This window comes from Atractosteus spatula, chromosome 1, assembly GCF_055471065.1.
Source record: "Atractosteus spatula isolate fAtrSpa1 chromosome 1, fAtrSpa1.hap1, whole genome shotgun sequence".
In the NCBI taxonomy this organism is placed as follows: domain Eukaryota; kingdom Metazoa; phylum Chordata; class Actinopteri; order Semionotiformes; family Lepisosteidae; genus Atractosteus; species Atractosteus spatula.
In genome coordinates, this window is record NC_142706.1 from 21,504,604 (window position 1) to 21,523,538 (window position 18,935).

The following is an 18,935-nucleotide window of genomic DNA, read 5'->3' on the forward strand; positions in this document are numbered from 1 at the left end:
AAGACAGTTATGACTTCATCGGGACAATATTTTTCAAGCATCAAAGTTTGAAGAAAAAAACTTTAAGCAGCAAAATACCTTGCGATCTCATCAGCAGAGCTCTTGGAGGAGTGCGAGGATCTTTTATTGTGATGTGTCTTCATGCCTTGTTTTGACTGTGCTGCCTCTTTATACTTCAGTGAGACCTGCTCAAGGTCTTGAGTCCTTAACAAGGCTGTGGAAGGCTGAGCTGTCATGGCCACAGCTTCTCTGGACAGACTTTCTGAAAACGGTGAAGAAAGACACAGCTATGGAAATCTCAACACTTCAAGATAATGCCATGCCTTGCATTTTCAGATTTGTCTTACAATCGATACCATTCTGGTAAATAGGCAACATCTTGGTATGTGTTTTAGAAATGTCTTCAGTTGTGCTATGTGCTTATTTTGATATAGAAAGCAAAGAGGCAAAAGGTTGAGACCATGAAAAAAACAAAGGATTTTCAGAGTATTCCATCTATACACATCAAAAACTGCAAGACAAGAAGTTTTAAAAGATAAAGGAGTTTTAAAGAAACTTGAGGGGCACCAGATTGAAAATGGAATGCATGAAAGGGATGACAAACAATCTTGAAGTTGATAAAATCAAAGTGCAAATATGTGAATTTAGTGTTGTCTTGGTAATATGCAAAACTTTAAAAAGTTAAAGTTCTTGCATACTTTCCTCTCAGCTTTTGACAAAGGTATGCTAAATCACTATTTTTATGACAAATAAGCAAGTACTGCAAAGCTGTTAAACATTTTCAGTATGTGAGAAATTGGAGCTAGAGTAACATTTTTAAATCGAGGGTCTCACATGAATTCTTGGTGAGCCAATTCTTGCGACATATGGTTTTTGTTACACCCAAGTAGTCATTTAAACAATTCATATAAACTTATTTTCTAAAAAAAAGAATGAAAAATAAAATTGAGCTAATTACAAAAAACATTCAGTGCCTATTAATCAGTACTGCTTTTAAGTAGTTAATTTACTATATAATTAAGTTCAGAGTAAACAACAAAAAGAAGAAACTTGGCCTTCCAGAAACAGAGTTTAAAACCTCTGACCAAAAGCAACTTGTTAATGTATAACTTTTCCTCATCCCTTGAAATTTGTATTGGTTACACAGGCTTATACTACACTTGAAAAGCCATTATGTATATAATCCTAAATTGAAATTTGGGGATTATAAAATTAGAATTTAAATGAATGGTCAAAACGTTAGGGGTTCATTTAGAATAGGCTTTCTTTGCACAATTTCACTGTTGGCCTGAAAAAAAAAGAGAAACCAAATCAATAAAACTATACCAGACCTACAAAGCTGGTCGGCATAGATTATATGAATTAGTTTTTTCTAATTTAAACAGAGGAGACTAACATTGGCTTCTTACACGGACTTTGACACTCAAATGAATTAAAACAAATTAACCTACTATACTGCAACAACAACAGGTCTTGAAAACATAAGAATGTTTTTGGGCCTATTATAATAAAACAATAAAAAGCTATCTCGGTTAGACAGGCTACATACAGCATAATGTAGTAATGTAGTTATTATTTGTAGCATCTGCGGTTGCCATACGTCCGAAAAATAAACTGATCCATAGTTTCACGCAAGTTCCTAAAATGTTGTTGTAAAATCCGTCTACCACAGGTAAATAATATTATTATTTAATTTATTTTTTAATTATTAATTTTATTTTATTATTTTTTTAATTATTAATTAATTTATTTAATTTAATATTATTATTATTAATAACGATGTCTGCGCTTTTTAAGTTTTTTTTTCATACCCTTGCATTATTCTGAATTGTTCACTGTGTTTCAAAAGAAATCCGTTGATGCTAACCTCCATAGTGACAACGACAATTAAAGGCAACATAAAAACAGCTCTGGGAAAGTCCACTCACCCAGTTAATCAAAGCGAGAAAAGCTCAAGTTGCACATCTACGACCACAAACCACTTTCTACTCGTCATTCATGAAGTCTTTGGAAGAGAAAATGGACTAAAACATCTTCAAGACACTGAATGTGTTTCTATTTATAACTTTGTTGATTTAATTCAAGTTTGATCGTTTACAGTCACTGTTTTTCCCCTTCATAGAGTAAGACCGATACACACTTTTTATTACTGTGCTTAGCTACAAAACAAAAAAGACAACAGACGTCAAACTGCTTTTTGCATGGACCACAAACACTCGAAACGAAACGGACAAGGGCACTACGATTTTCCTTACCCAGAGCTAATCGATTCATTCAAAGACTTACCAAAATAATCGTGTAAACTGTCAGTTTGGAAGCAAACCACATCTGTTTGACAGGTTCAGTTTAAATCTGACGCCATGTTTCGCTTCCTGGGGGATCCAACGGCATCTTCCTCTACGATTCCACGCCTCTGATTGGCTCTCAGCCGTGTATGACGCGTTTAAAGGGAACAATAGCAGCCCCTCCCACGTGTAATACAAGAGCCCTCAAGAATTGATAGCCGAGTCGTTATGCTGCAGATTGCAACAGTTCTTACTTGATACCGTTATTAAATCACGCAGTATTTTAAACCCTCAAGTGGCACCTACATAAATGAATTTAGCTACAGGGGGTAATGTGGTTTTGTGGAGATTGTGTTTTTAACTTTCTCTACTATTCTTATGACATGACTAAATGTTGGAATAGCCCGTCTGGGAAGAGCTATTGGCGCTGAAAACGCTTCACCCCCGCGCTTACAATGAACCTCATACGTTCATGTGCTCAACTCGATTGTATTTCTAATCCGTCATTCGTTTAATGTGTCCGGCACCCAAAACGTACCGTGTTGTTTTTAGGTATACAGCGTCTTTCGGATGAGACGTTAAATCGAGATCCTGACTCTCAGCGGTCATTAAAGATCCCCTTTACACAACTGTTTGCCGATAAATCACACATTAACGTCAGGTACGTTTGTATTAGATGATCAATTCTAGTTGATTTTTTCAGAACTATTTTCATTTTGTAATTATTGGCACTTTTATCACAAGTAGATATCAGTGTCTGTAATACAGTCTTCTTTGAAGGCAGAATGGTCTGAGCAGCACATTAGCAACAACATGAGTACAACAAGAGCAAACAAGAGGAGGTTATGTAGCCCATCTATCTTGCTTGGTCAGTAGTAGTAAAATAATCATACACAAGGCACTCAGCCAGTCCCTGCTTAAAAGAAATCACGGTATCAACTTCAACCGTCACAGCTCTTTGTATAAAAAATACCCCCTGGCATCAATTCTAAATGCACCCCTTGTCCTTTTTTTGTGTCCTTTGGTTGTGGTTTAATTGTGGGTTCTGAAGAGGTCCAGTGATTTCACTTTGTCAATTCCCTTGAGGATTCTGAAAATTCAGACATTCTTTTAGCCTGTCAGAGCAGAACACTCCTTTTAGCCTGGGAATGTATTAGGTCACACGTCTCTGGACTAGTTCCAAAGTAGCAGTATCTTTTTTTAATGTGGTGATCAAATTTGCACACAATATTCTAAAATCTAAATAATTTCATTGAAATCCTACTTAACTATTTATCCAAATAATATCCAAATCCTCACATGGTCTTGATTAAAATGACATGTCAACTTAAACAAATACATAGATCATTTCATAGCTTCTCTGAGCTCAGTATTTCTCATTTTATATCTATACTTAATATACATAACGTATAATTTGTGTAATATGTTAAAGATTTTACACTTGTCTATATTAAAATCATCTGCCAGGTGTTTGACTGGATTTTCTTAGCAGCTTCTATGAAATTAGATCAATTTTAAGGTACATAAGGTAATCTTCTTTTAAGAATTGAAATAGTTCATTAACTATTTCACAATTTAGATTATTGATACAAAATAAGAAGAGCAGTGTTCCTAATACAGATCTTTGTGGTGCACCACTAATAACTAATGATTTCACACTCAGTTTGAGCATTCACCTCTCATCTGAAGTCAGTTTTCTATCCATGAGTCAGATCCTAATTCAAATATATGCATTGCCTTACTGCCAATGATTTTGTAATGAATCTTTTATGATGAATTTATCATAAGCCTTCTGCAAATTTAAATATTCCATTCCAAATTACCTGTTTGCATCCATTACTGCTCTCGTTGTCAGTTATCTGTTATCCATATTCTTTAATTGATTTATTATATCAGGTCCAATGACTGTGATAGGGGACATTTAGAATACAAAAATGATTTTAAAAAAAACTCCGGTGGTCATCCTGTACACAACGTTGTATTAGTCCAAGACAGAGTCTACAGACGTTTGAACTATATACTTAGAGGAGGATGTAAAACATGATTTGATCACAAATTAACTTTTTGTGTTTGTAACTAAGGAAGCAATCAGAGCTATTTTTAATATGTTTTATTTTATTAAAATATAGCAGAAGTTCCCAAAATGTCTGCTGAATTAAGACAAAGCTGCATATTAGTCATTGATGATGATAAAGTGAGTCCACTTAAATATTAGAAATTATTGTCAGAGGTGAATATGAAAGTAACCTATTTGGTCACAAAAAAGTTGTCTATTGCTTGAGAAATTTTGAAAATATAGATGGAGAATAAAGCAGAGCCCAGAACAGAGCTTTCTGGAACTTATTAGTTACTGGAACAAGCTGTGAAGTTTTTAAATACTAAATACAGTTTTTACGTAATCCTGAAACTGTGAGAGCTCATATCAAGACATGAACTACACAACTTTTCTAGTGATCTATAGTGTGAAAAGCTTAGATGACTCTCTAAACATAGCTGAATTAATTAATTTAGTCAAGAGCAAGTGAAAACTTGGTGTCACAAACGCTTCTGTGCATTCAATAAAAAACTACATATAAGATCACATTAGATAGCCTCGTTGATAGCAAATACAATAGCTGTCTAAAAAATAGCTTAACTCATTATTATTAGGTTTATTTAATTATTTTTGAAAAAAAGGTGATAAAATGGATAAAGGTCTAAAGCAGTTACAGTCTGACTTACTCCTTTTGCAAAGAGGAAGAACAAGAGCAGACTTCCAGTCTGCCGCTGGGATTTCAGTTGTTTTAAAAGTGAGATTGAATAAGTAGGTCAGTGGAGAGAATATAAAATGAAATGCTGGGTTGATAAAAAAAACTGGTGAAAACCATTATGACTTCCAAAATCTTTTCAATATACAGTCTAATGGTACTTGACAGGAGTGTTTTGTAAGTATAATACCAAGCAAAGTTGACTTATTCGGTGGCCAAATAACGAACCAAAATGTCTTTGGACTGTGGGAGAAACCCACGAGCACGGGGTGGAACATACAAACTCCACACAGACAGCACCCCAGGTACTGAACTAAACCCAAGGGCCTAGTGCTGTGAGGCAGCAATGCTAACCACGGCACTACTGTGCCATCACTACATTTGATACCATTTTAAAAAAGATAATACTGCATCTCATTAACCAAAAATAAAAGAGAAATATATACACTGCATCCCCCAAAATCTAGCTTATCATTGGAACACGGGGGGGGTTATATTTTCAACGTGACGTTTTAAAAAGTGTGCTGTGAAAATGGTAATTTGAATAAATTTGATGAATGTAAATAAGTGACTTATTGTTAATTAACTGGTCAAAAATATATCCAGAAATATAGTAAGCAGTGTGTAATAATCTCATAAACAGCAGGAAAAAGGAAACATTTTGAAGCATACTAGTGACTTCATTACAACCGGTTTTTTTTTCTTACAACCGAAGAATTATTTCAGGTCTGTATTGTATGCACAAAAGGAAACCACCAACCACCTGAACCCTTTTCCTGTGTTGTTTGCTTCACTGTAACATGAGATTATTTCCTGGTTCAAAGCTTTAAAAAATAAAACTGATTGCAATAATGAAATTTAAGTTCTTAACAAAATTTACGTGCATCAGTTGCTTCTAAAACACTTGCTATTTCAACCCCATATTACATGTGTTTCCCAATTTCACAGTGCCCCCACAGACGTGAGCAACCATTTAAACTCGTCACTGCGCATTTGTCCTAACCTCGGGGTCACTTTTATAATGGGGGTTGGGGGGGTAGCATTTTTTTAAATCCAAATATTATTTCCCGATTTCTGTTCTTTTTGAGTCGTTAATATATACAACCGTGTTTAAAAAAAATTGAAATCTCAAGATGATGTAAGATTTGCTGCCGCGACTATCGAGAAGTGTAAGAAAAAAGGATTTTTAACCCCGAAGTTGAGTTGGAGTGGTATGGTCCTTTGCATAGCAGCGCGGGAGTGCGGAGCCGAGTTCGCAGGCAGTGCTGCCGCTGCACGATTTCTGTGGTCTGTTGTCGGTAAGGTCGAGGCTCTCTCTTCTTCCCTTCATTGCGATATTTAAATTCTGTTGAAATCACTAACCCAGATCAGAACACGTGTTTGCAGATAAAGATTGCTCGTGTTGGGGAAAATAAGCTTGATTGTTTTTTTAGGCAAGTTACCGGTCGAAGCCCCATTCAGAAAGCATTTCTGCAGGAGGGTTTGCTTATCACCGGGAAACGGCTTGGCTACGTATTTTAAAAATAGAAGCAAATGCTTTTCGCCATGTTACCCATATTCTGCGAAACAGCTGCAATACGTTTTTGTCGATATTTTGCATTTTTTAGTGGAAAGGCAGATCAGCAGACAGAAGGGGAAAGCTTGTTTATTCCTGCACGCACATGCGTGTGTTTGCATGGAGGCAATGGGGGAGGGGTTGTTGGAGCTAAAGCAGTGCTTTCCCTTACACACTGCCTCACGTGTCGGAGCATCTCTACCGAGTTTACTTCGACAAGTGTGAGGATTACTGTGTTTCTTGACATGCATGTAATTCGGGACGAGATCGAAACTAAGCAGGGCGAGTAGGAAATGCAGAGTGATCTCAGGTAAGCGGTGCGCTTAGCTCGCTGCAACCACGTTTCAGGTTGTCCTTTTTTCTCTTTTTGTGGGTCTTGTTGGTCTAACCGAAAACTGTCGATGAAACGACATACGTGTTTGTAAGGATTGAGGGAATCTAAATATGACCGTATACCACCTGTCTTTTTTTAGGGTTTTCGATTTGTACCCTTTAAAATAAGTGTTGCAACAGTCTCTCGACACGTTCTTGTTAAGGGTTTTTATGAAGTACTGTACAGATTATGTGGCGTTCGGGTTTAAATGTTGCTGTTTTTACGTTGCAGAATGCAAGATCGTAGTTGATACGTAGCTTGATACGAAGGTTTTGTCAAAAAAAAATCTTTTGTTGTTTAGGAAGAAATGTCACCACAGCGCGCTAAACTTTATGGTTAAAACATGCCTGCTTCCAACGGAAGGTTTTTTTTTAATTAAAAGTGACGCCGCGAAGCCAGCGAAGATGACTCGAGATTTCAAACCAGGGGACCTGATTTTCGCCAAGATGAAAGGCTATCCCCACTGGCCAGCCAGGGTAAGTAAGCTCATGCGTTTAGCGCCAACCTGAATATGCTGCTCAGAAGGTTCAGCCAACGAGCTAAAAGGTTTTACAATTTTTGGGATACAAAACACACGCGAGGGTATGCATACAAGTTCTGTAGTTCAAGTAGGTAGCTGCGTCAGCATGCGTAAGCTGCAAAGGAACAAGTGAAGGTTTATCCCATACTGATAAGAGAAGAAAAGAAACAACGTTTCGGCTGTGGAGCCTTCTTCGGGTGTCCATAATGGACACCCGAAGAAGGCTCCACAGCCGAAACGTTGTTTCTTTTCTTCTCTTTTCAGCATGGAATAAACCTTTACTTTTTCCTATGCATACAAGTAATGAGTTGGCTGCAGGTGTTTTCCAGCAGACAAGCAGTCAGTATGAAGTCAGTAAATCATGGAATTGAACATCCAAAATCAAAATGTCCAAATGTTTGCAAACAAGATTTGACCAACTGGAAAGATCAGCTCGTGGTATTTTGTAACTAATCCCATGTGGGAGAAAGAAGCTATTATTTGGTATTGAAAATAGCAGTCTTGTTTCAGATGGAATAACAGACAAAACCAGGAGTCCTCAGTACCAAAGTCTAGGATTCAGTATTTTGAATGATGATTGCTATGCAGTATAAGTATTGGCATATGTCATTTTGAGTTTGGTCTGTACCAACGATGGATGATGTATGTAATTTACATCATACTGATTTAAGTGTAGAACACAAAAATGGAGCCAAATGCAATTATGCTTCAGCAAATTGTTTTCAGTATCAACTTTGGAGTAAAAAATATTATGTACAAAGATAAAATGTAATAACATGGGTGGCTGGAAAGCAATGTGGATTGTATCCTGATGAGAACAACTGGTATATAAAACATAATTTCCTTATGTATTACAAAAATACTGTTAGTTTCTATGTAGGTGGTCATTATGATTGAATGATGGTCAAGTGAATGTTAGCCTCATGTATTGTACAGCTATTCTGCTATGAGAGGACAAGGATGGGGTTTGGACAGCTTGTTGTTGTGTAAAGGATACCACCTACGTTCTGGAATCTTAACACTTGTCCAAAAAGTTGTTTGATTCTGCTCAGCTCAGGATTCAAGGTTTATAACTCCAGTACGTTTTCCAATGCAAACACAGAGTTTTTCCTGGAAAGATCACAGTAATGCATTGTAATAGCTTAATAGGCAGTTGTATCAGCTCTTTCTTGTAACGTGTTTTTCTAGTTGGTTTTTAATATTTAGAACATCACAGCTGAAATTTTAGTCTTTGTTAATTATTTCTTACCAGCACAGTAGTCATGCAAGATAGAATGTTTCCGACTGGGCTCTTGTGCTGGAATTCATAAATGCAATTGTAACAGAAACAGGCATTTAGTGCCCCTGTAGATGCCCATAGAAAACCATTGCCACATCGGATTCCTTTACAAAGATGTGAAGTTGATGAATATAAACCAATACTGTAGATTTATAAGTATCACTTGGAAGGTAGTATAAAGAGCAGAATACTGCTTTGTAAATATATACGTAGCAGTATACAGTCATGTTAGGTTTAGTACAGTGAAAACAATAGACAGCCCTTAAAAGGGGTTCATATGAGATTTTCAGTCCACAGTGCCTTACAAAAGTATTCACACTCATTGGCTGATGTCCCATTTTGTTTGGGGAAAAAGTGAAGGCATTTATTAGAAATATTCCCTTGAAATAAAACCTAAATGCTTAAACTGCACACCTTTGGTAAAATGTCAGCAAAAACTTTTGTTGCATTGGTATGCAACACTTTTCCCAAAATTACCTGGACGAGTGGCATAGCGAGTTCAACGGCCTCTGTCTGTATGCAGTAACGGTAGTTCGTATGATTTCAGAGTAGAAGCACCTATCGGATTTCTCAGTTACAATGAAACAGTCCATGAAGATGACATTTAAAACAATATGGGGGGATAAATTCTCGAAATTACGGAATAAGAAAACCATATAAAAATCTTTGGAGATATCGAATAGTCCTTTGAGCGGGGAGATGCTGATCAATAAAAAGTGCAAGGTGTAATGTACCACCCACATAATGCCTAGATCAGACTGTTCTTCCAAACTGCATAGTCAGGTGAAGAAACTGCGAGGCCAATGTCAACTTTGAAATTGGTGCAGAGTTTAATGGTGGAGATGGGAAAAGATATTTGTAAGTAACCTTTTCTGGTTACTCCAGAACACTGATTGGTATAGCAGAGTGGCAAGCCCATATTAGATCCTGTATTTAGTTTGTAAGAGGACATTAAAGTACTGCTACAAATGTGGCAAGATGTTTTGTGGTCAGATGAGACAGGATGGAAACTTTCTTTATATAAATTTGAAGTGTTACATTATATATATATATAGCGCAAACTCGGTATATCTCAGCACCCTACCTACTGTCAAGAATGGTAGCAGTGTTGTGTTATAGGGCAGCTTCCCATCAGCAGAGCCTGGAAAGCCTGTCAAGGCTGATGGGAACTTAGATGGGGGGAAGAACAGGCAAATCCTGAAGGATCACCAAATACCTGGCTTAAGAAGAAAGTGATTTTCCTTGTTTGGTGCCGACTTGAGAATTTTTGTCCATCAGCGATCCCCAATCAACTTGACAGCACTTAAGCACATGTATACAGAAGAATTGGCGTGTAATTCTGTTGTGCAAAGTCAGTAGTTGCTCCCGCCAAATATCAATTTGTATTAAGTTCTTGATTTTTATTTCTTAAACAGTGTTTGCCTACTTTTAACTTCTTTCATCCATAAAAGTATGCAGTTTGAGCATCCAAGTTGTGATTATATGTATTCACTTTAGAAAGTCTGTCTTTTTTAAAATTCAACAAAACTGGACATCATTGCAAGGTGAAGAGTTTTGCAACAATACACAATAAGAAGTACAAAATGGTTTAATTGTGATCGCAAACTGTATATCATCTTGGGGTTTGCACTACAGGTCTTAACTCATTGAATAGCTGTTTTCAATGTTGTGCAGTTTTATTGCTGCTAGCAAGCAACACGGGCTTGATTTATATCAGATCACAGGATAGTTGGTTAAAAAACATTGCTGTCGCATTGAAATCAAACTATTTATGTATTCCACTAAAATTGTTTTTTTTTCGGGGCCAAGGCGGAGTCATTTTAACTAAACAATGCCATTTGGACCTTTTTCAATGCTGACTGTGATGAGGTGCAAAATTAGTCATGTGCCTGGGGGGGCTTGGGCTGGACATGAGTCAGTCGGTGCTTTTTGTGCCAGTGTGACCCCTGTAACTGGCTGAGCTGAATCACTCTTCCAGAAGATGCTGTTCTGCAGACACCATGTGGCCTAAGAGTATGGAAAGGGGCAGATAATTCAGTTGTGCACTTTTCAGAGGCCCGAACATGTATAGTCTAAATCTTTCATGCTGTATGTGTGTATGTGGGGGGGGGGGTAGTGTGTAAACTAGTGAATATTTTTTTTTCTCAATTAAAGATATGGGAAAAGTCATATTAAAAACGTATGTAACTCAGGTCTTAAGCAGTAGATGGTGTAGTTGGAGTGATCTACCCATATAGGAATTCGATTTGGGATCTCTATTTTCCGGTTTCAGTCTATCTATAGTACTAAAATAAGCAGGTGTTTACAAAATAGTCAATTTAATCATCTGTGCTTAAGATACCTTGTTTGTTATAGCGGACAATCAGTCTGGAAAGCTTTTCTCTGCAAAATGGATTGATAACCTCCCACTAAAGTTGACCTTTTCTCATAGGTGTGCTTTTGCTCTTGATATTGTCTTGATTTTCACACATTCTTGTCTGAACTGTGAGTGTGTTCCACTGTTTTTTTTTCCTCTCTCTCTAGATTGATGAAGTTCCTGATGGAGCTGTGAAGCCATCCAATGCCAAACTTCCTATATTTTTTTTTGGCACTCATGAGACGTGAGTAGTTTAGAGTTTACAGTTCTAAGTGGTCAAGAATGGTCGTAAATTATTAGACACCCATGTGCTATGCTTCTAGTATTTTTTTTTAATTTTAATTGTGAAACTGGTGTTACGCATACAGTAGTATTAAGGAGAAATGTTATTTCTGAGCTTGAAACTGTGAAACTTGAACTTGAAACTGAATAATAAAATGGTTCATTATTCACGATTTGTAAAATAGAGACTGCTCTAGCATCTTGCAGCACTGGATGCTGTAAAATCATTAGTACTAGACTTTACCGGCCTGTTCTTTAATTACATTTTATCATGGTATAGTTATTTAAAAAATAAAAACTAAACTGCCTCTTTCATTTGCCATTATTTGGTATTTTTATAAAACTGAAATGAAAGTAAGCAGCAGTAATTGCCTGGGGAGCAAAGTCTGTTGATGAAATCCACTAGACACGTTCCGCAGTAGGCATGTTTTCTTTGGGTACACTTCATGTGATTGTTGGTTTGAAGATGAGTAGGCTTTCTCCTTTTTGGTGATTATCTCAGAACAATTTCGGTAACGGTTAGGCCTGTGACTTTAACACAGACCTGTATCTTGTGTATTTGAAATGAGTAAGTAAAGATTAGTAAGTCGTGGTCTGTGATGCACGTCCTTCAAAGTTCTTTAAGATATTGCTAAAATAGTTTCTGAGCTGGTGAAGAAATTTATAGGTTCTGCACATGCACAGAAAGTAAAGTCAGGCTAATGTTCGTTGAAGTTCAGAGAAATGTACGCATTTCTGATATAGCCGTAGTGTTTGCTTGCTTTGGGGACTCTTTGACATGGCTTTCTGTGTCTATGCTACATAATCCAAGGCATTTTAAATTTCGTTGTCCTAAATGTCTTGTGAGACTTGTTCTCTGCAGATTACGCATTGGGGTCATGGGTCTTCACTGATGTGCACCTAAATCCATGGGCTCAGTTTCAATCCGCATTTCATTTGACTAATGTTCTGCTTTGTAAAATGCTGAAGGCCATAGTGGTTTTTTTAAATAAAAGAATTGTTCCTTCTGCAGATCATTTAAGGTTCTGTTCTTATGCTGTATGGAATGACGAGGTCCACAGATCAAAGAGATCTGTGAAACAACCGATAATGGAGTACTTTATATGATCCAAAAATGCTTGTAGTTGTTTGTGTTCAGTAATTAACACCTCAATATTGTTTTTGCGGTTTTGCATTGTTCTTAATTATTTTGTCAATGCTCTAGTGATACTGCCAGAGTTTTGAAATGCGGTCAGTCAAAGTTTGGGAAAGATTCCACTGACTGAATAGTTATTGACAGGTGATTTGGCCCTTTTGCAGGTTTTTTAAACCAGTCATATTTTTAAATGATTTCAGTGTCTTATTTATTGACATATAATAAACAGGATTGTTACAAAACATCCTCTACCCTCTTAATGTTTTGATTTTGCTGTTTTAAATAAAACCTGCTAACAATCAGATGTGTATGATTTGTGTTCACAGATGAAGCAGCCAATCCATTAGCTGCTCTGTTTCTGTTTGTGTGGTTTTCCTTCAGATTATTTTACATACAACAGGGGTCAGGACAGGTAATCGGATAAGGGTTTTCTTTTTGTATAGCATGATCCCTCACCTTTGATTAAACAAATCTTTTTTTTATGCAATTAAATTTTAGTTCTATTTGAGCTTTATCATCCATAAAAGAGGGGAACGTTATCTTTACCTCATGGCAGGGGTAGTCAGCTAGTAACCCTTCCAGTCATTATACTATATATATATAGGTCATATATTGAATGAAATTCCCTAATTGTTGAATTGATAATTATCAAGTACAACATAATGGCTGAAAAGTGTCTTCAAGTTTCTGATTAACCGTTGATTGTCAAACTCTTGAAAATACATTATTGTCTTGTCAAGTGGAATAAAAATGTCTTCTTATACATTTTAATTTTTTATTACATGTTTAATAAAACGTAAGTCTCCTTGTAGGTGTAAAATAGGCATGTTTTAAGTGTCCCATTGGTCAGTTACATGTATAATTCCATCAGAAAAAATCTCTGAAGCTCTGTATGTAAATTTTTTTGATCATTTTATTAATGTGGACCAATTAAAAAGGAATTTATTAAATAATATATATTTATTTTATTATTTTGAGTTCGTAATCATCATGTTTGTATGCTGTTACAAAAACAGAACAGTTAGGTGTCTTGACAGTTCTGATGAATGAATAGCATGGAGTTGCTACCAGCCTCCCAGAGGTATCTGTTTTACACTTCAGCCTGATCTTTTCACTTGCACGGTAACGTCTGCATATTGTCTTGTGCTTTTTCTCTGAAAATTTTAAGTAATCTATTGTAATTGTCAGGGAGGCACCTAAGTGAGCTATTAGTGGGGAGTGAATTCATAGATGGGGATTATTAGGAGGCCTTGATTTATAAGGGCAAATAGGAAATTTGCCCAGGATGCCGGGGTTACACCGCTCCTGAAATGACCACAGAGACTCAGGGCCTCAGTTTTATGTTTCATTCAAAAGACAGCACCTTTTTACAGTATAGTGTCCCCGTTACTATACTGGGACATTAGGACCCACATAGACCACAGGGTGAGCACTCCTACTGGCCCCACTAACACCTCTTCGAGAAGCAACCTTAGTTTTTCCCAGGAGGTCTCCAATCCAGGTACTGACCAGGCTCATACCTTTTTAGCTTCAGTGAGTTGCCAGTTGTGAGCTGCAGGGTGATATGGCTGCTAAATATACTGCTTTTTGTTCTCAATTTAAGTAATTCTAATCTACTGCTTATATTTGAAGAGTGTGCTAGATGTGATGTGTAGTTATTCTAATACCAGGAACTTTTGCATTCATAATTGTTTCATTTCTTAAATAAATGGCAGACGGTTATGTCTTGAATTGTAAGTCTGTTGATAGTCTTGCTCTCTGACCCCCTCACCCAGTGATTCACAGATACGTGTTTATCATTAAAGGACGATAAACCCTTGGTCAGCCTGTGCTTCTGCTGTCCTGTCCCTCCTTCCTCACTCAGACACAGCCAGGGCAAATAAGAGAGGATTGCTATAATATCATGAATGGTAATTGTATGTGTTCAGGCAATGGCTACGAAAGGGTTGTTTCTGACTTCTGTAAGATATGGGTTCGGTTCCTTAGGTTTTTACATAACCCTTACGTAACTCTGGTAGTGGGTGTATCTCGGTTTCAGAATCCTGTAACCCCAGAAACTCACAATTCCCTGTAATCTGAAAACAGTGCTACCTAAACAGGCCACAAAGAGAAGAACCTGTATCAAACTAAATGAAAGCTACTCAGGACTTAATCTCCTTCCTGCAACCTGCCAAGAACTGAAGGGAAATCTATTTTCCTATTCTAAAAAAATGCATTAATAGAAACTTGGAGATAATATTTTTAGTCTGATCCACAATTCAGGAAAAAAATATCTTCCTACAATTAGATAGCAAGCTCTTTATGTTAATGAACAGATTTCATCGCTAGAATCCAGTCTCCAGGACTGATCGGAATAATGTCCTCTCTTGTGGCCCAAACTTTGGGAAAGAAGAAGAAGAGAGTGTTCATTCTCTCGCTCTCTTTTTTGTCTCTGAATTTATGCTGTGTCTATGGTTGTTGATATTTATCCTTCATTATGGTTAACCAGAGTAAACCACTGGAAGTAGTTCATGTAGGACACTGGAAGCTGAAATGTTTTTGTTATCTTTTTAGCATAGAATAAACCTTAACTTGTTCCTTTTAACCCACTAGAAACCTCCTTTGATTATCTGTGTTCTCCTGTCTCCTAACCCACCTGTAGCTAAACACCTAAATAAAAGCTTCTCATTGTTTTACATTTTCTGAGGAAGGCCTTGAATAGTGCACTCCCAATGTGAACTATAAACGGCTGTTAGATTTTATGACTCCTGGTATCATAATGTATTTAAGCACTGTTTGCCAGGAATAGGTATGCTTGTGTTGTAAAACTGCCCTTTTCATGATACAAGTTTCCAAAACTGCACAGTTGTGCTTTTGAAAATAATCGAAGGGTGACTGGTTTTCAACAGTGACAAAACAGGTGCATAGAGGGGGAAAAGTACTACCGGAAGATGGCTTGTTTTCCATCCATACGATTTCTTATCGCTTCTTGTAAGTCAGGGTTGTGGGGGAGCCAGAGCCTATCCCAGCATACATCTAGAACAAGGTAGGGTACACCCTGGACAGGACACCAGTCCATCGCAGTGCAGACGCACACACTTACACCTAGGGATGATTTTCAAGAAGCCAATTAACCTACCAGTCCAGGGTTTTTGGACTGTGGGAGAAAATGGGAGTACATAGAGGAAACCTACTTAAAACCCAGGGAGAACATAAAAAATTCCACTCCGATAGGGCCCCAGGTCCAGAATTGAACCCTGGATCCCAGCACTGTGAGGCAGCACTGCAAACCACTGTGCCATCCGATAATTAGTTTTAAATGAGCTTATCTGAGATTATTGTCTAGAACGTAAGATTGAACGAGTGTATTTTGGTTGTATATAGTCTGAAAAACTTTTGCCCCATAACTGATCTGCTCCTGTCTCAAGTGTTTTATATTTCAAATATTAACTTTCCTATTTTTTTCTTTAGTGTTTTTAGTATATTATCAAGTGTTACAGTGGCATCAGTGGATTCTTTATTAGCACAAAGGTTTGAAATAGTTGCTTTCTTGCATAGTAAATTGGTCAGCTGTGCAATGGGTGAAGCTAGATACTTGGAGAGGCAACTTTTAAACCATGTTTAAGGGGAATTCAAGTCACCTCAGGTGTACTGAGGTATTTCAATTTGACTGTCTGTAGGAATGAGTTATGTCCGTTTCTCTTTTTGGTGTTCCTGGAGGAGTACAGGCTAGGGCCTGTTTTGGTAGAATGGTGGCATGCCTCTCAGATGTGATATATTGGAAAATGCTGTAGGTTGAGCCTAGTCAAGCTCTTCAATATGTGGTATTTTCAGAGAATGATTGGTTCTGTTTTAATGCCCATCCTTTGTACTGTCAGAAGTTGAAGTTTTTTTAATATAGTTAATTCTTTTCCACATTTTAATTTTGCAGTGCATTCTTGGGCCCCAAAGACATCTTTCCTTACCTGCCAAACAAAGAAAAATATGGTAAACCTAACAAAAGAAAGGGCTTCAATGAAGGACTCTGGGAGATTGAGAATAATCCTAAAGTCGAGCTGTCTGGGCAAAAGGTAAGGGTTTCTTAACGCTTCTGTATTTTATTTGTGTAAAAGTGCCATCTTCCTCAGGTGTCAGGAGCCGATTCATTAATAGATCTCCAGACATGACAATAGGTGATTTAAAGGCCTGAAAATAAACAATGTACTTCTGTGTAATTTCTAATAGTCTGTACTTAATTGCTTTATTTAATACAATGCAAATCTCCTCTTGCCTCTTGCTTTCCTCCTCTGCTGCCTTACTTTCTGCTCCCAGTTCATTGAACCTGTTCATTCTCTACCCTTGCTCCCCATTGGTGGATGAACCACCCATATTCTCCGATGATACAGTTTAAAAATAGTGGAGGTAGCATAGAGTGATGGGGACTGCTGCTTTGCCCCAGGTCAGTACAAGAGCAAATGCCTAGCTCCCAACAAGCAGCTCCAGTATTACAAATAAGATAAATGAAATGGGAACAGCTGAGACCGAACTGGGTTGAAGGCTTGGACTGTGCACTTCAAACACTGTAAAAAACAAAGGATCCAGAAATACAAGTCCAAAGAGAGATTTCGGTGACATTTTCTGATCTGTTGTGAAAGATCTTGACTTTAAATATCCATTTTCTAACATGTTTTATCCACTGCAGGGTTGCAGCAAGCAAAGGGCACCAGGTGGGGATACACCCTGAATGGGACACCAGTCCATTGCAGGGCACACAAAGACAAGGAAAAGTGCACAGTCACACTAGAGCCAGTTTTACTAGAAGCCAATTAATCTAGCAGTGTATCTTTGGAATGTGGGAGGAAGCACAGCAATGTTAGGCAGCAATGCTAACCAGTGCAAAACCATGTCTGCTTTATATAATCATGCAAGTTTAGCAAGAAGTGCTTATTCTAAAATATTCCAGAAAGAAAGTACCCATTGAGATTAACATGAGGTATATAATAGTTTTTAGATGGTCCTGTTATTAATGTGAGATTGTTATCTGAACATTTTTGTTTCTGCACAATTATAGCCACATGAACAGTTTTTTCAGGTCAAATCCATTTTCCATTATACTCTATAGTTGCAAACACCCAGTTTCTGCAGAACAGTGCAATGAGGCCAGTGGGAACTAGGACAGGAAAGAAGTTTGTTTCAGACAGGAGGAAGAGAAGACACGGAAAAGGAAATCTTCCATGTAAGGGAGGGCATAGTTTGCAAGCAGGAAATTGGAAGTTAAGCCTGAAATGAATCTTTATTTTTGATTCTTCCCACCAATTATGAAGCGACTTGATGGCAGGTTCAGTTTGCTAGAGATGTCTTGAATCTCCCCATTGTATTTTGGTCATCAGTTGTTTTATTTGGAAAGCAGGTCAGGGTTTTACTTTGTGTTTTATTGCAGTAGTGACAATAATAGTCTGTTCTTTTTGTTTTTGTTTAAATAAGAGATGTTAACATGGACCAACAGAGCTTGTATTAATTCAGCTATTAATGACGGTGGTGTCTGTTCACAAATTTCCAGAAAATGTGTGATTTTCTGAATGTGGAATATGTGGGGGGAAAACTGAAGTTACTGGAAAACTGAGTACATTCTGTCATTATGGCAGACACCAAGATCAAGTCCTCCAGTTGCACACATAGATCAATCATGAAATGGGTCTTGAAAATGGATCAAGAAAAAGATGGTTTTCCATGGGTGGTATTCGTTGTGTCCTGTAACACAATATACCCGGTACAACTCTTGAGAGGAATGAGACTGAAATGCTTTTTAATGAACCATTAAGCCAGTCGGGCACATCGCTTGTTCTCTGAGCCAGAGAGCTGTGCTTGGCTGTACTGCACTAACCCAAGGTGGGGCCCACTGTGTTTGGTATTGTCTCAGGTCCCTGCTAAACGTGCTCGCTTGGCTGTGGCTGACGCTGAGGGTGAGCAAGAGGAGACCGAAGGGGTCATGGAAGATTCGGAGCTCTTGCCCGAGTCTGCCGATGTACGTACATTGCATGCTCTTGGGTGCGCTGGAATCAAATAACTTTTTCTGCATGAAAGAGTTTCACCACATTTTGACTACTTTAAAAAAGGCATGCAATGTGAAATTAAGATGTGGCAACATTATTCACACTGATTTGGTGGCTCTAACTTATTTTATTTTAACATACCTAAACTAGACATTATTCATTTTGCACGGACTTCACTTTCTCTGTTGAGAAACATGTCATTCTTGAAAAATGTGATAATTCAAGTCTTTTTTTTTTTTTGAAGGAGTGAAATACTTTCCAAGAAGTTCAGTGTTCTGTAGCAATGCGATTTTCTTGAATACTTTTGGTATTTAAAGAAATTTCTGATTCCACAGTTAAAACACAGCTTCTTGGAAACCTAAAAGTAGGTCCCAATTTATATAGATCTTGGA

The 18,935-nt window shown here is 37.4% G+C and overlaps 2 protein-coding genes across 8 annotated transcripts in view; one reads left to right on the forward strand and one right to left on the reverse strand.

Annotated features, from left to right (window-relative positions):
- Window positions 1–2,390, reverse strand: part of ccdc171 (coiled-coil domain containing 171) — a 151,870-nt gene extending 149,480 nt beyond the window's left edge. The window contains exons 1-2 of the mRNA XM_088913737.1: window positions 2,287–2,390; window positions 79–262 (exon numbers count right to left, since the gene is read on the reverse strand). Coding sequence (XP_088769863.1) covers window positions 79–236 — 158 coding nt within the window. The 5' untranslated portion in view covers window positions 237–262; window positions 2,287–2,390. The remainder of the gene's footprint in view (window positions 1–78; window positions 263–2,286) is intronic.
- A 3,875-nt stretch (window positions 2,391–6,265) lies between these two features.
- The window catches only part of psip1a (PC4 and SFRS1 interacting protein 1a), a 33,832-nt gene continuing 21,162 nt past the window's right edge, over window positions 6,266–18,935 (forward strand). For 2 of the 7 annotated variants that reach the window (XM_088924695.1, XM_088924713.1), the window contains exons 1-4: window positions 6,270–6,330; window positions 7,343–7,436; window positions 11,283–11,359; window positions 16,443–16,581. In XM_088924695.1, coding sequence (XP_088780821.1) covers window positions 7,365–7,436; window positions 11,283–11,359; window positions 16,443–16,581 — 288 coding nt within the window. In that variant the 5' untranslated portion in view covers window positions 6,270–6,330; window positions 7,343–7,364. The other 5 variants (XM_088924687.1, XM_088924704.1, XM_088924672.1 and 2 more) reach the window with 4 other exon arrangements.